The following is a 14736-nucleotide window of genomic DNA, read 5'->3' as shown; positions in this document are numbered from 1 at the left end:
AGGAGGAAGAACCAGCAGCATACCTACAGGCTGGGGAACTCCCTTCTTGTCCGCACAGAGGCAGAAAAGGATCTTGGAGTCACTATTGATCCCAAGATGAACATGGGCTGCCAATGTGGGGACGCAGTCAGGAAGGCTAACCGCACTTTGTCATGCAACCATAGATGCATCATGAGCGGGTCTAAGGAGGTGATCCTCCTCCTCTGTGTGACATTGGTCAGGTCGCAGTTGGAGTACTGCATTCAGTTCTGGGTGCTGCACTTCAGGAGGGATGTGGACAGCATCGAGAGGGTCCAAAGGAGGGCCACTCACATGATTAGGGGGCAGCAAGGCAGGCCCTATGAGGGGAGACTATGGGACCTGGACCTGTTCAGCCTCCACAAGAGAAGGTTGAGAGGGGATCTGGTGGCCACTTATAACCTGACTAAGGGGGACCAGCAGGCAATGGGAGAGTCCCTGTTCCCCTGAGCACTACCAGGAGTGACAAGAAATAATGGTCACAAGCTGGCAGAGGGTAGATTCAGGCTAGACATCAGGAGGCACTACTTCACGGTCAGGGCAGCTAGGATCTGGAACCAACTTCCAAGGGAAGTGGTGCTTGCTTCTACCTTGGGGGTCTTCAAAAGGAGACTAGATAGACACCTAGCTGGGGTCATTTGACCCCAGCATTCTTTCCTGCCCATGGCAGGGGATCAGATTTGATGTCCCTTCCAACCCTACCAGCTATGAAAGTATAATTCTCACTCATCTTCTGGAATTTTGAATATGGCCACCACAATATACCTGCTCAGAGAATAATTCCTCATTGCCTTTTGGTGTCTTTATTACAGTTTATGATAAATGCTTTGGAGAGCTATGGTGCCTATTGCAGCTGGACTGGGATCAGTACAAAGAAGTCCAGATTCTGGGAAAGTATCACCCACTAGAAGTATCTGCGAATATCAGGGAACATGCAGGGTGGAAGTATCTTCCACATGATCCGGAAAGATATTCAGACATCCCTTCCTGTTATACAGCGGAGGCCAGGGGCCTAGAGAGAGTAATGGGCGGGGGTGGGGGGGCAAGGTGAAGCCTGCAGTTTGCGAGGTTTATGGCCTGCCTGCTTGCCTATAAATACTCACTAACCTGTCAGTTGCACCATGTCACCTAGGCCTGTGTGAGTTGGCAGCAATCCGATCCGGCTTCAGATCCAGCCACTTTGGATGGCAGCGATCCGATCCAGAGCTCTGGACCGGGTTTCTGCCTCGATCCGGTTGAAGCAGCTCAGAAGCTTCGGAGCCACTTCAGAGATTCAGCCATCGGGTATAATAGGGAATCAATGAAATATCTATAACTTTGTTGTTTTTTGTCCAATTTGGATGAAACTTGCAGGGGTGGTAGCCTCTGCTGACAGCATGAAGCAGTGCAGGGGTTTTGGGGGAAATGTACTCCAAATTCTTGAAAGCCAAACACATGTCATGTGTAGGAGTTACACCACGTGGGAAGTGGGGGTGTCAAAACTGCAGGGGTGGTAGCCCCTGGTGAGGCCACAAAGCCTGCCAAGTTTCAAGAAGATTGGTGCAGGGATTTTGGGGAAACTGTACCCCAAATTCTTGAAAGCAAAACTCCTGTCACGTCTAGGCGTTACAACACGGGGGGGGTCAAAACTGCAGGGCTGGTAGCTCTTACTGAGGCCACAAAGCCTGCCAAATTTCAAGAAGATTGGTGCAGAGGCTTGGGAGGAACTGCACCCCAAGCTGCGGACAAGCAAAACTCATGCCATGGGTGACCCTGTGTGTGTTAAGGCTCAGTGGGGTGACAGCTGCAGGGATGGTAGCCCTTGCTGTGGCCACGAAGCCCGCCATCTGTTGAGGAGATCGGTGCAGGGAGGTTCTGGAGCCCTGCATCCGTAGCGGCTGACAGACAAAACTCCTGACATGAGTGCCTGTGGGACTGACTGTCTCCGTCTTCGGGCAGTTGATTGTCTGTATTGATTATTTCCTCTCCTAGTCTGGTTTTGTAGGTGTTAACTGATGGTAATTAACAGGCTACATTAGCTAGGTCCTGTGTATCCAGCTGGTCCCTGAATGAATCATGACTGATTGGTAACTGGTAACACAGTAGCTTAGCAGCCAGGCCTGCAGTAGTGTCTCCCATGCCCCAAGACAGAGACAGATACAGTTGCACAAGCATCCATGTCATGAGTTTTGTCTGTCAGCAGCTAGGGGTGCAGGGCCCCAGAACCCCCCTGCACCGATCTCCTCGACAGTTGGCAGGCTTTGTGGCCGCAGCAGGGGCCACCATCCCTGCAGCCGTCACCCTGCTGTGCCTTAACACACACAGTGTCATCCATGTCACGAGTTTTGCTTGTATGCAGCTTGAGGCGCAGTTCCTCCCAAACCCCTGCACCGATCTTCTTGAAACTTGGCAGGCTTTGTGGCCTCAGCAAAAGCTACCACCCCGGCAGCTTTGACCCCCCTGTGGTGTAACACATACACGTGACAGGAGTTTTGCTTTCAAGAATTTGGGGTACAGTTCCCCCCAAACCCCTACACTAATTTTTCTTGAAACTTGGCAGACTTTGTGGCCTCAGCAGAGGCTACCACCCCTGCAGTTTTCATGCCCCTATGTTGTAACACCTAGACGTGACATGAGTTTTTCTTTCAAGAATATGGGGTTCACTTCCCCCCAAACCCCTACACTGATATTCTTGAAACTTGGCGGGCTTCATGCTCCCTGAAGAGTCTACTGCCCCTGAAAATTTCATCCAAATCGGACAAAAAACAACAAAGTTATAGATATTCTATTGTTTCCCCATTATACCCTATGGCTGGATCTCCGAGGCAGCTCCGAGGTGGCTCCGAAGCACTTCGGAAGCTCTGAACCACTTGGGGAAGCCTAACGAGGCCAGTGCTTCAATTCGGACATGCTGTTTCAGATGCCAAAGTGTCCAAAGCTTCTCTGGATCTGAAGCTGTATCCAAAGCCTCACACAGCCTTAATGTCACCCACTTATCTCACAGGGCAAATTACTCTTACTTTTGCAGGAAGATAGGAGCATGTGTGGAAGAACTCTGCACAGCAGGTAGATAAATAGAGCATTTCCCGAAAGTGGTTTCCAGTATATTTTGGAAAGCTGTTTCCTTAGCAGATCAAGACTTGACTGCTTGTTCTCATGAAGTTTCATCTTTATTAGGCATTCTACACTAGTGCCAGATATGTATTTGGCTGAAGTGTGTGTCTGCAAACAAACTGAGCAGCTAACACAGAACTACCAAAATCAAGGTAGTGCAGTGGTGCTCAACCTGTAGCCCATGGAGCAGATCTGGCCCTCAAAGCCATGCCATCTGGCCTGTGCAACTCCTCACAGACCCTGAAATTGGGCAGCAGGGGGAATGGTGGCAGGATCCCACTTGCAGTAGTGGGGGACCAGTGACAGTGTTAATTGCTGTAGCTCTCAGAACTATGGCAAGTAATGCTGCCATAGCTCCCCTGCTGCTAAATTTGAGAGCCCATGGGGAATCCCATGGGCTGAATGACATGGCTCCACACACTGCATCTGGGCTGGCGCATGGATAAAGTTGGCATGCAGAATCAGGTTGGCACTGTGGTCAGATTCACTGCACAGGGCTGGGCTGGGCTGGCACACTGGGTCACACCCATGCACCTGTGCTGACCCTGTGCTAGAACTGACCCACAGGCCAACCATATGAGCCAGATTTAACACACAGACTAGCCCCACACCACTCATCCAGCCTGCAGGGCCAGAAGGTTGAGCACCACAGTGATAGTGCATTGCAACCTGCAGTAGACTTATACACAGTACATCTACAAATGGGATTTCCAAGGCATGTCAACTGTGCCATATATGGCCCTGAACTTTTATGTTCAGTGTAGAATTCTTCAAAGAATCTGTCTCTAAGCATATATTACAAAAGAATTATTTGTTTTTCATGAAATAATGTTGTGTAAGCATTATGTTTTGGGTACTTAAGAAAATGAATACTATCTTTAGCATAAAAATGTTGTACTCACAGAAATAGCCCTCCCACCAGCCTCAACATAGTCTATAAAGCCTACAGTTTCTTAACTATATTCTTATGATTTTGTTCAACAACTAATTCATAATAACCATGAGATGGAAAAACAGTTTTATTTTTAGTTTAGCAGAAAAATGGGATTAACATACCAATAGAGAAGACTTTTCTTCAATCATTGCTTTTACAAAAGCTAAAGCTTCTGAAGTAGCAGACCTAATATTGTCAACTCTCCCCTCTTCAAATCGCCTTATAGAAGCACTTTCATAGGTGGGAACAAGTCTCCCGTGGCATCTGAGAGAATGAAATAAAAAAAACCAAGGAATCATTGTTTTCAGAGAATCATAAAGGCAAAATGATATAGAGGCTCAGTAGGTTTTATTTTTACAACCTTGATTTTATTTTTATGTAGTATTTCATTTTAATGATAATAGAATTCTATACAAAAATTACAAAAAAGATGGATGCTAGCTCCCTTCTAATACAATGAGCTGTAAGGAATTGGGTATATTTTAGTTATATAGTGCTAGTAAAAGAAATATGTGTTTGTGCAAAAACAAAGCTAGTGAAACTAGAATTTACTGAAAGATATCAACAGCTGTTTTATTGGCATGGCACAATAAAATAATTCTGTGATTAATCATTTACTTACAGGACTAGAACATGTTTTATTGAAACAAGAAACTTTGCATGGCATGGAGCATGTGTGTGTATGTGTCTGACAGAAATTAAAATGGGTGAAGAATGCCATTTCATATTTAGATTCAAAGGTGAAAACAGAAGTGTTACTATGTATTTCTACTCTTCTGCCTTTGCAACTAGGTGTCTAACTGCTGTGCCCCACTGAAGGAATTTTACAAATCACTTTGACTTATTCAGACTGCTGTTGAATTAGGGCTCCTGGTTACAGCACAATTGTCCTGGAACCGTAACTTAACTCAGACCTAGAAACTCCACTGAGATTTTAGCTACAAACAAGTTTGACACCTGTTGACTATGATAAGGTGGAAGACCATTCCAGGATTTAATTAGCTGTGACTGGGAATTGTTGGTATAATAACCCATACTGCGAAAAACCACACAACTGGTTTAGCCTGGAATTTTAATTGTCCTAATAAGCTATGAATAATGAAGGCTTTAACAGTGGGAAAAGCCCTGGGTAACTCTTAATTTCAAAGTTTACAGTATCCAGGGAAAGTCCAAGACCAGTTTGTCAGCTGTACTATCCATAATGCTCTGCAAGAGTAATGCATACTGTTGAAATACGTTGATAAAATCACAGTTGCTGTCTATTGGTGGAGAGGTGAGGGCATTGTGAGGGGATATCCAGATCCTTGTGGGTCTGTGGCAGAGTTTCCTTCCAGAGTGCTGGCTGACAACATGGACAAGTGCTTGCTGAAACCCTCTTAATTGGGGGCTTCAGACTCCTTCTCTTGACACCTTAGAGTATCATGAATGAGGTGAGAGCCCATCATTCCCTTCACATACAGTGATGGTGAAGGTACAGGTGTTGGGGTATGGGAGAGAGAGGCAGGCAAAATGAAAGGGAGACTGAAAGGGGGTGAGACCAGAAAATGGAGTGTGAGTGGTGGAATGGAGGTGATCATGAATGTGGGCTGCTGGGTGAATTAGGAGGGAGGGAGTTATAGAAAAAGATAAGGCAGATGATGGAAGAGAGAGAGATTGTGTACATGGGTTGTATGTTTTGCTCAGACAGTCACTGACTTCATACACATACAAAGAAATTAGAAACCATACTGGTGTAAACTGCGTAAATTCCTTGGACCCAGCCTATATATGAAGAGAAGTGGCAGACTGGATTGGAATAATTTGTGTATGTGTTAGCATCTGCAGCTTGACTGTATCCATTTAGATGCCAGTATTCTTTCCCCAGGACTTTCCTTAAACTAAACCTTCTACTCAGTCATGTCCTTACTCAGTTAAAACTTTCATTTGTGTCCTCTAATTATGCATAATTATGAGTGAGGCACAGAACTGGGTCTCATTTCATGACACTGTGCTGAATTTGAATTTAACTTGGATTATAATAGAAAAATTAGATATGCAATTTTTATCATCTTTATCTGTTATAAGAACTTGCTTCTCTTCAGGTTTTTAAATGTGTTGTAGCTTTATGATTACTACCAGAATATATGTTTCGCTTATTCTTCTGGTTAACTCAAATGTTTTCATTTTGGTTGAGAAACAAGTATTCCAAATAAGTGGTATGCTACTTGTCAAAGCAAAGTGGCTTCTACTGTGGGTTAAGACAGGATGGATTTCTATCCTGATTTTAAAGGGTCCAGACATGCATCCTTGAGGCAGACATAACTTGCTTTCATGCTAAAGAAAGCGTGTTTATGTGCACAGTGTAGGATTGGGCCTTTGGGACAACTGAGTTATTGCAGATTTGTTCTTGTGGTAACTTATTCCTATTAAGTAAATTAACATACCTGTAAAAGGCTAGTTGAAGTGCTACTTGAATGTAGGCATCTGGGCTAATCTTTTGTTTCTTGATAAACTCTTTTCCATAGTATTCAAAGTTATAAGCAATAAAATCGAGATTCTTTACTATCCTAAAAAAAAATAAAGTTGTTTTATTGCAGCAGAAGTTTATGAGATACAATTCTTAGAGAACCTTTTGAAAACATTTTTGTATTACAAAGTTTGCAATGTTTAAATAATGGCTAGACTATCAAATGCACACCATAACTTATTATGGACTTCCATTTTAAAGAAATGGCACCTTTTGTTTATTTAGAAATAAAACTAGTCCTTTGGTATCTGGAATGGTTTAATACCTGACACATATATGTTAGCAGCATCTAATGTGATTGCATGGGCAAAAACATAACAGATTTGACATAACAAAAACATTTGACTATCTGCATGTCTATAGTCATTTTCTAGTGAACGTCAGAAAATAGGTTGAATCTTAAAAACCACCATTTTATCCTGTTGTAGAATTCAGGTATAGTCCTGAAAATCCACCCCAGAAGAGCTAGCATGGGTACATGCAAATTACATTCTTTAATTCAAATTGTTCAAATTGTTCAAGCCAGTTGTTTAACACATTCTTATATACATTTCCCCACATTTTTCATGCAGCTTTAAAAACAGAGGCCACTGTTTGCAATCTATGCAAATAATAAATGCCTTACTAGATTTATTTCCTGTGATATTTGTTGTTACTATATCTATATCTATATATCTATATATATAGGCTACCAATCCTGGTAAGTGTTGAGCATCTTCAGCTTGTGTGGGAGTTGAGGGTAATCAGTACTACTTTGGATTAGGTGCCGTAATGCATTACTAGTCCTAAAGCTACACACTTGCAACGGTGGGTCATTAAAGCCATTGAAATTTGCAGTACCTTTGAAGTTTTTCTGCTGCTGAAGATAGGTGTCCCTGAACTTCTGGAGAACACTTCCATCTTAATCGCCTTGGAGCAGGAAGCTCACTTACAGAATCAGCTCTGACTAACTTCTTACAGCTTTCCTTCCTGCAAATATGTGACAGAATATACATTAACGACCTGCGTGACAACTTGCCTGTTACGAAAGGTGCTCTTAGCATGTTCTGGGTAAATAATTACTTCTTAGCCTGTCAGAGAAAAATCAAAGTGATCTCTCTTTGTTTGCAGGGTCAAATATACAAATTCAGTAGGCCAAATTCTGATATTATAGTAGTATAAATTAAGAGTAATCCCAAAGAAACCAGTTTGGGTGTTTTCAAAATCCATGATCTTAATTTGGGTTACGCGCTCCTTTACTGAGCCAAAACCTGGTAATTTGAAGGGCAAAAACTCCCATTGATATCAAGGCAACTAGAATTTGGTTCATTAAAAAGAAGTGAAAGAAAAGAAATTATCTGAATTGTAATCTGCATTTCCAGTTGTTATGAACCATAGTGAAGCATGCATAGCCACTGTGTGGAGATGGTACTTAATACTGATTTGCAAATGGGGGTGAAGTGCACCTTGGCCTTCATCCGTCCTCATGCACAGAGCTGGTTTTTACCGAGTGGGAATTCCAGGAAATTTGGAGGAGGTTCTGATTCCTCTTTCTTTTGGGTACCTGAACTTCTTTCAAACATTCAGAAGGCCAAATAAAGGTTTATGAGCAAAAATATATCTGGATCCTTTCTTGTTGTGGTAATAATGAGGGAGGACTCACATGTGCTTGAGCAAATGTTCGGTGCATTGTACCAGGACGATCCCATCAAAAGGAGAGTGTTCACACACTGTACCACACACTCCATCTCTTCCCACTACAAACTGATGAGGGAAATACCATCACATATATGACATCAGTAGGATCATTCAGTGATACAAACAAAGCAATATACACTGGCAACATAATGAGAGGGATTGTTTTGCCCTGTTTTGTTATTGGAATGCATCTGGACCCTGATGTCATCTAGAGGTCTACTAGAATCAGAGTGTTGGGAAAACTTCATGTTACACTGAAAGACCTGGCTTTCAGTCATTATATTGTTTTGGAATCAGTCTTGGAAAGTTCTTGAAATTAGCAACTTTTATTGATCTCAGTGGAAAATGGAATTAGCTTTTGCCTTCATGACCGAGTAAATCATCTCCTAAAGAGGAGGAAAATGGCCCTCATTTCTCAGTTTCTGGACATGCCCCAAGGCAGGTTTGTGCTACAAAAGCCCCTTTATTGTCTTATTTTACTATTGGTATTCATTTGCATCACACCACCCAGTGGGCTTTTAATTGGCATCTCTATCCTCTTTCCTTCAGCGCCTTTCTCACATCACTTTCTCCCTTTCTATATGTTATAGTCTTCATCCCCTTTTATTCTAAATTTTAATCTCATACAGATTGACATAATGGGATATGATTAGCCTGCTGCTCTTCACCTTTATTTTATATTCTCTTTGCAATCAACCAGCAACAGACACTTTACACCAAACTGATTTTTTCCCACCAATTGTTGGTTGTCCTTTTGAGGAACATATTTTGTTTGGACATCTTTCAGCCTGTTCATGCTGTAAATTTCTGTCTTGTAAAAAATATCTGCCCAAACACAAAGAACATTTTATTACATCAAATATGAATGTATACATAAGCTACTTAATTTCTAATGGTTACTATCCTGTTTTGAAAGAAGACAGATCATATGTGATAAAAAGTCAATATACAAATATAGGGACATTTAAAATTTATTGATGCCCCATTGAAAAACTTATACAAATTTAGAAAAAAAATCCTATTGTGTGAAAGGCTTTCTATATTTTGTACATTTTCAGGAATGAAAATAGTATCTGTGTTTCTTAGGGTTTCCTCTGTGCCTGTTATTTATTCCTTACATTAAATAAATTCAGCTCTCCATTTTACTCTGTTGCTATTAGTGAATGTGATGATGTTAATGAGGGCCAAATCAAGCCCATTATCCTTCATTTATGACATAATTAATTAGTGGCTGTGGAAGCAACAAGGGACTATGATTAGAAAGGAGATGATTCATTCTTAAAACAGTGTGTCGGCTGCTGATCCCATTTCTACTGGCCCAAATCAGGAATGACTACTGAAACAGAATTACACTAGTCTAAAACTGGTTTGGGTAAAATCAGAATAAGGTGCCCTGTTTTAATGTAAATACCTTTAGCATTTTCAGGAAAGAGCAAGAGGCATCACAAACATGAAACAACGTACTGCAAAGTTATATAATTATTATAAAGGCATAAAACTATGCCATTTTTCCTGGAGTTTTTCATGAGACATCAGCAGTTCTATCAGCCTGATAAGTATGTGATACATGACTGCACACTAGATCCTATCACAAAAGGTACAAATAATAGTGTGATGTTTTAAAATATGACAGTCAAACCATGGTGGTTAAAAGGATCTGAAAAATCCACGCTTCCAAGAAGAACTCTTCCAGAATGTCATTTTACAAATAAATGATCTGTAACTGAAGGCTCAATACCTGGTTTAGTAAAAAAAGCTACACTATAATGTTACTGTTTTTATACACCAGAAAAATAGTGTAAGATGAGGAAAAGTTGGATGCTCATCTTCTTTTCAGGTTCCTAATTTAAACTTTTTCTTTCATTTGGTATGGTATAAATGTATTTCTGCATGCTGGATTCTGAAGGAGAGCCATATTTTTTCAGGTGCATGGCTAAATGGTAACTTAACGAATTGTAAAACTGCATGTGTTAGAAATGACAAAGAATGTACTCCGACACCTACACCTTTCATTCCCCAGGGAGATCAATAATCTTGCTTTCCTGTCTGTATGGAGTCATTCTAAGTTTCAAAACCAGTTCATCCCAGCATTTTCCTTAATACGGTTCTCCTTCCAGTCTGTTGATTTCTGGTATGAGTATCCTTTACTAGTGGTCTATGACTAAAGTTCCAAAGGAAATGAAAGCCCTCTTTAAAGTGCACTGCTCAAAGATGGAATGTTCATCATCTTAACTCCTGTGATGATCACCCTGATATGTAGGACTTGAGTCTTTAACGTGTATAATAGTAAGTATGTGTTAGCGTGCAGCAAGGACTTACCTGCATGGGTTTGTCATACCAGCGATTGGCACCATTTTTATCATCGCCTCCCCCATGTAGGAGTTGCAAAGCCATGTTTGTGTCATTGATTTCCATCCCACTTGGGCTGTCCAGGCATACCAGGCACATACAGCGTTCAATCATGTCAAGAGAATCTCGATTGGTAGAGTCTGTGGATACAGCATTAAAATGTTTACGACTCTGTACTATGGTAGCTGGAGGGGTGCACAGTGCAATCACTGATATCAGATGCAGGATATTTCCTTCCCCTAGGAATTCAGTCTCTTGTGTTTATTTTGCCAAATAACTTACAGTAGTATCAACCTCCAAAAATTATCCACCCTGCAAATGGGGTCCATTTCATTACATTGTGGGGTTTTTATCATATTATTTTTTGCGTAGTGTAGATATATCAGTTAATTTTACTCCCATCACATTAGGAAATATTTGAACACAATGCACTTATATTGGTTTATTTGTGTTTTTTTAAATTGGGCTGTGACTTTTTCCCTTCTTTATAATGCATAAATACAAGAATGATTTATTTCACATTTTATCAGGGTTTAACTCAGAAGTAATAGGAACATAGAACCTTGCCTTCTTTGGAAAGCTGGTTTGTGGTACAGGGTATTTATTTTGATCTCTTAAGCCCTGAATAGCTGGTTAAAAGTGTAGAATCTTTAACAAGACTATTTGCATTTGAAGTCGTGTTATTCATTAATTGATATTAAATTAGTGTTAACACATCAAACAACCCCTCCAAAAATTTCAGATAATGACTTCAACTTCCATTTCCTTGTAAGAGCTCAGCTCTCACTCTTACTTCATTCAATGCTACTGGTAGAGCTGAGCAATTTTTTTTTCCAGATATGTGGTTCACTGAAAAATGCAGATTGGGTTTACCAAAACTTCTGCAAATCCCTGCTATTTTTGCCAAATAGTTATGGCTGAAAAAACTTACCAAAAAGGAAAACATCAGCTACTAAATAGAAACAGTAAAACATTTCTGGTTTTAATTTTGAAGTTATATTTCATTTCAAAATTCACTAATATTTAATTTTATATATCTAAAGAAAACAACAAGCAACAACAAAACACATTACAAATACCATTTTTCTACTAAATTTTTGTTTCATCAGGAAAACCAGAACCATTTCTGTTTGAGAACACATTAATCACTTATTTGCACAGCACTAGTTATGCTAGTTTTGTGCTAGCTCTCCAGTCAGCATGCAGTGAAGAGGAAGAAGGCTATCCAAAAAGACCAGAAAGAAAACGGAGGCCAAGAACTATTTCAGGATGTTGAATGAGTAGGTGCTTCATTGGCCCATTCTACAGGGCAGCTCCAACAAGAAACAGCTGGGATCCATTGACTGAAACTACCAAATAGTCTTGTGCACTCTTTGCTTGCTCTAGTTAGCCATTTCTCTCAAGAGTAATCTCACTGGTTTTAGTTACCTACAGGTAGCTTTAGGAAAAGACCCAAGGCTTGCCAATCTCAACAAGTGGTTTAAAATGTGGACCTTCAAATCCCGGTAAGTTCCTAAAGAGACTTTAGCTGAGTAGTTGTAAATGATGGTATGTATATATAAAATGCATGTTAGGAACCCATTTCTATATCTTAATTTTAAAGCCAGGTCTTCTGTTAAATTTAATTCCTCTGTAAAATGTATGGCACACAGTAAACACTGAGGTCTTGGTTGCTGTTTGTTGACTCTTAAAAGCATCATGACATTTTTTAAATAAGAATAGATCTTGCTGCTGTGTCTTGAGTGATGAATCTATTCTTTCCCCACTGTGCATCATTCTGAGTTATGTCAGAAGACCCTGTATTGTACTGCTTTGTGTGCAGTATTAAGTGCACTGGGATCCTTCAAGAAGGAGGTGCTATATAAATGTCTGATGTTATTTCTGTATACAGAAGCCACCTAGTACTTTAGAAGCAAAAACTGGCTGAAGAATTAATTACAAAATTGCCTTCCATGTTTTCTTACAGTTCAGTGTTTTGCTTATGTGACCTGACAGGCATATATATTTTATCATGGCTGCTGCCTACCCACCATCACCTAATATGCAACTTTTACTCTGACATATGGATTCAGGGTTCCTATTGCTTAGGTTTAGATGAAGTAAAATGAGGCTCCTATGTTAGAAACAGAGAAGCAATGGGAAACTGCCCTTGCAAATGAACCAGAACACGTCCAGAGAGGCAATCAGTCAAACACTGACAAGTTTATCATGTAAAGCAGAAAATGAACTGAAAAGAAATTGTGTACTGAAACTAGGGAGGGAAAATATTTCAAGAAGTAATGAAAATAAAGGACTAGCAGAGGAAAACAAGAACAATTTGTCTTGTTACTACCTTACCAAATGTGCTGGTTTACATTTAATATAGTAAGTCAAACTTCTTAAAAAGCCTTTTTTAAAAGGGAAAGGTAGGAAGGGAGCAATGGACCAAACTTAGATAATGTGCATGTGAGGCTTCAGCAGAGTTATACTTGCTTATACCAGATCTCAGCTTGGATTTATGTATCTGATTAGAGCTGCAATATGAACTCACAATTAATTACTGTATAGGGAGGGAGATGACTGGTATCAAAAGTTCTCCTTATGTCCTTCACTGATACAGAAGCAATTTTTCTGCTCTACATTATTTTGATATTTATGTGAGGTCATGTAATAGAAAGCAATTCATTTGAAAATAGGGGTATTAATGGTGTTTTCAGAGATGATCTTAGTAAATATTCAGGAAACGGCAGAATAAGCTTTAGCGGTTATCTCTTGCTTTTCTTCCTTTCCAATGGAATGACCCTAATATAGCCAACTCCTGTGACTTTAACTCTTAAGTTTTACAATATTTACTGTTTTACTTAAAGCTCAAGTTATGAAAAAGGATGAGAAGGTAACATTCATTAAAATTAAAATATTTCTGCTATCATAAAGGCGGAAAAAAGATCGAGATCATGTTGTAGATGTATCCTGGAGGCTTAGGCACCAAAGGCAAGAAGGATTTTATTTTCCAAATCTCATGATTTTAAGACCATCTTGTTATAGATTCATAGATTCTAGGGTCGGAAGGGACCTCAATAGATCATTGAGTCCGACCCCCTGCATAGGCAGGAAAGAGGGCTGGGTCTAGATGACCCCAGCTAGATGCCTATCTAACCTCCTCTTGAAGACCCCCAGGGTAGGGGAGAGTACCACCTCCCTTGGGAGCCCATTTCTTAAGGCTTGTTGCCCATTTCTTAAGGCTCAATTGGGAGTCATTTCTTAAGGCTTGTTGTATGAATTCTAAGTTGTTGGGATTGGCAGTCTTGCTGCACTGTCTTCTTAAAACTCAGACCAATAGAAAAATAGGTTCAGCTATATCAGCTCTTTGTGCAAATGTTAATACCAATTTAGCTGAATGGGCGTTTCTTTCCTCTTTTTGCTTAAATTTGCCAGTTTGGTAGTTATGGTTTTTTGAACGGCATGTTTCTTCAATTCTTTTCTCTTCAATCATCTATGTAACTGCAGTTCTCAAAGGAGCAATAAAACTAGGTGTCTGAAATGAGTCCTGAAGAAAATTCTAATGCTACTATATCTGAAGCAGTATCATTATTCATCTGGTTAAAAACATTTCTTGAGTCTAGCGTATTGGTAAAAATATGCTTTGATTTTTTTGTTTTGTTTTGTTTTTTGGAATATTGAGATCTATGAAATTGACTCATTCATATTTAGTAATATTTTTTTTTAGATTTTTTTTTTTTACCTCAGTGTCACTGATAATGGTTTGGCATTGGTTAATGGCACAGTGTTATGGGAAAGAAAATGCTGACAATTTTTATGTTGGATGTGACCTGTTGAATTCACTTTCCAGTACTGTGTATCCTTCATGAATTATAATCAAAGGACAGTTTGGGAAGTGATTAGGAAGAAATAAATTTGGATGAAATAGTACAATTTGCATAAGTTGAAATGTAAAATGTGTATGCCCTTCTAGCATAGGTTCATATTATATTGTAAGCAGAGACTCTGGAGGAGAACATTTGCAAACCAGAAAGAAAAAAAAAAACAGATGTGGAAGAAACTGTGAACAATCAAACAAAAGGAGGTGGCATTCCAAAGGAAATACTTTGTTTCTGTCAGAGGTTGTAGTTATATGTAAAAATTTTCACTATTTGTTGTATGCAATAGGGGAAAATTCTTG

General features: G+C 39.9%; 1 protein-coding gene across 1 annotated transcript in view; it reads right to left on the bottom strand.

Moving 5' to 3' along the window:
- Nucleotides 1–14736, bottom strand: part of CHAT (choline O-acetyltransferase) — a 49954-nt gene that overhangs the window by 15888 nt on the left and 19330 nt on the right. Inside the window, exons 7-11 of the mRNA XM_006029519.2 lie at nucleotides 10548–10717; nucleotides 8194–8294; nucleotides 7392–7520; nucleotides 6469–6591; nucleotides 4168–4309 (exon numbers count right to left, since the gene is read on the bottom strand). Of these exons, the coding sequence (XP_006029581.1) occupies nucleotides 4168–4309; nucleotides 6469–6591; nucleotides 7392–7520; nucleotides 8194–8294; nucleotides 10548–10717 (665 nt within the window). The remainder of the gene's footprint in view (nucleotides 1–4167; nucleotides 4310–6468; nucleotides 6592–7391; nucleotides 7521–8193; nucleotides 8295–10547; nucleotides 10718–14736) is intronic.

This window comes from Alligator sinensis, unplaced genomic scaffold, assembly GCF_000455745.1.
Source record: "Alligator sinensis unplaced genomic scaffold, ASM45574v1 scaffold374_1, whole genome shotgun sequence".
Taxonomy (NCBI): domain Eukaryota; kingdom Metazoa; phylum Chordata; order Crocodylia; family Alligatoridae; genus Alligator; species Alligator sinensis.
The sequence above is the reverse complement of the archived record's forward strand: the minus strand, read 5'-3'. Positions and strand labels throughout refer to the sequence as shown.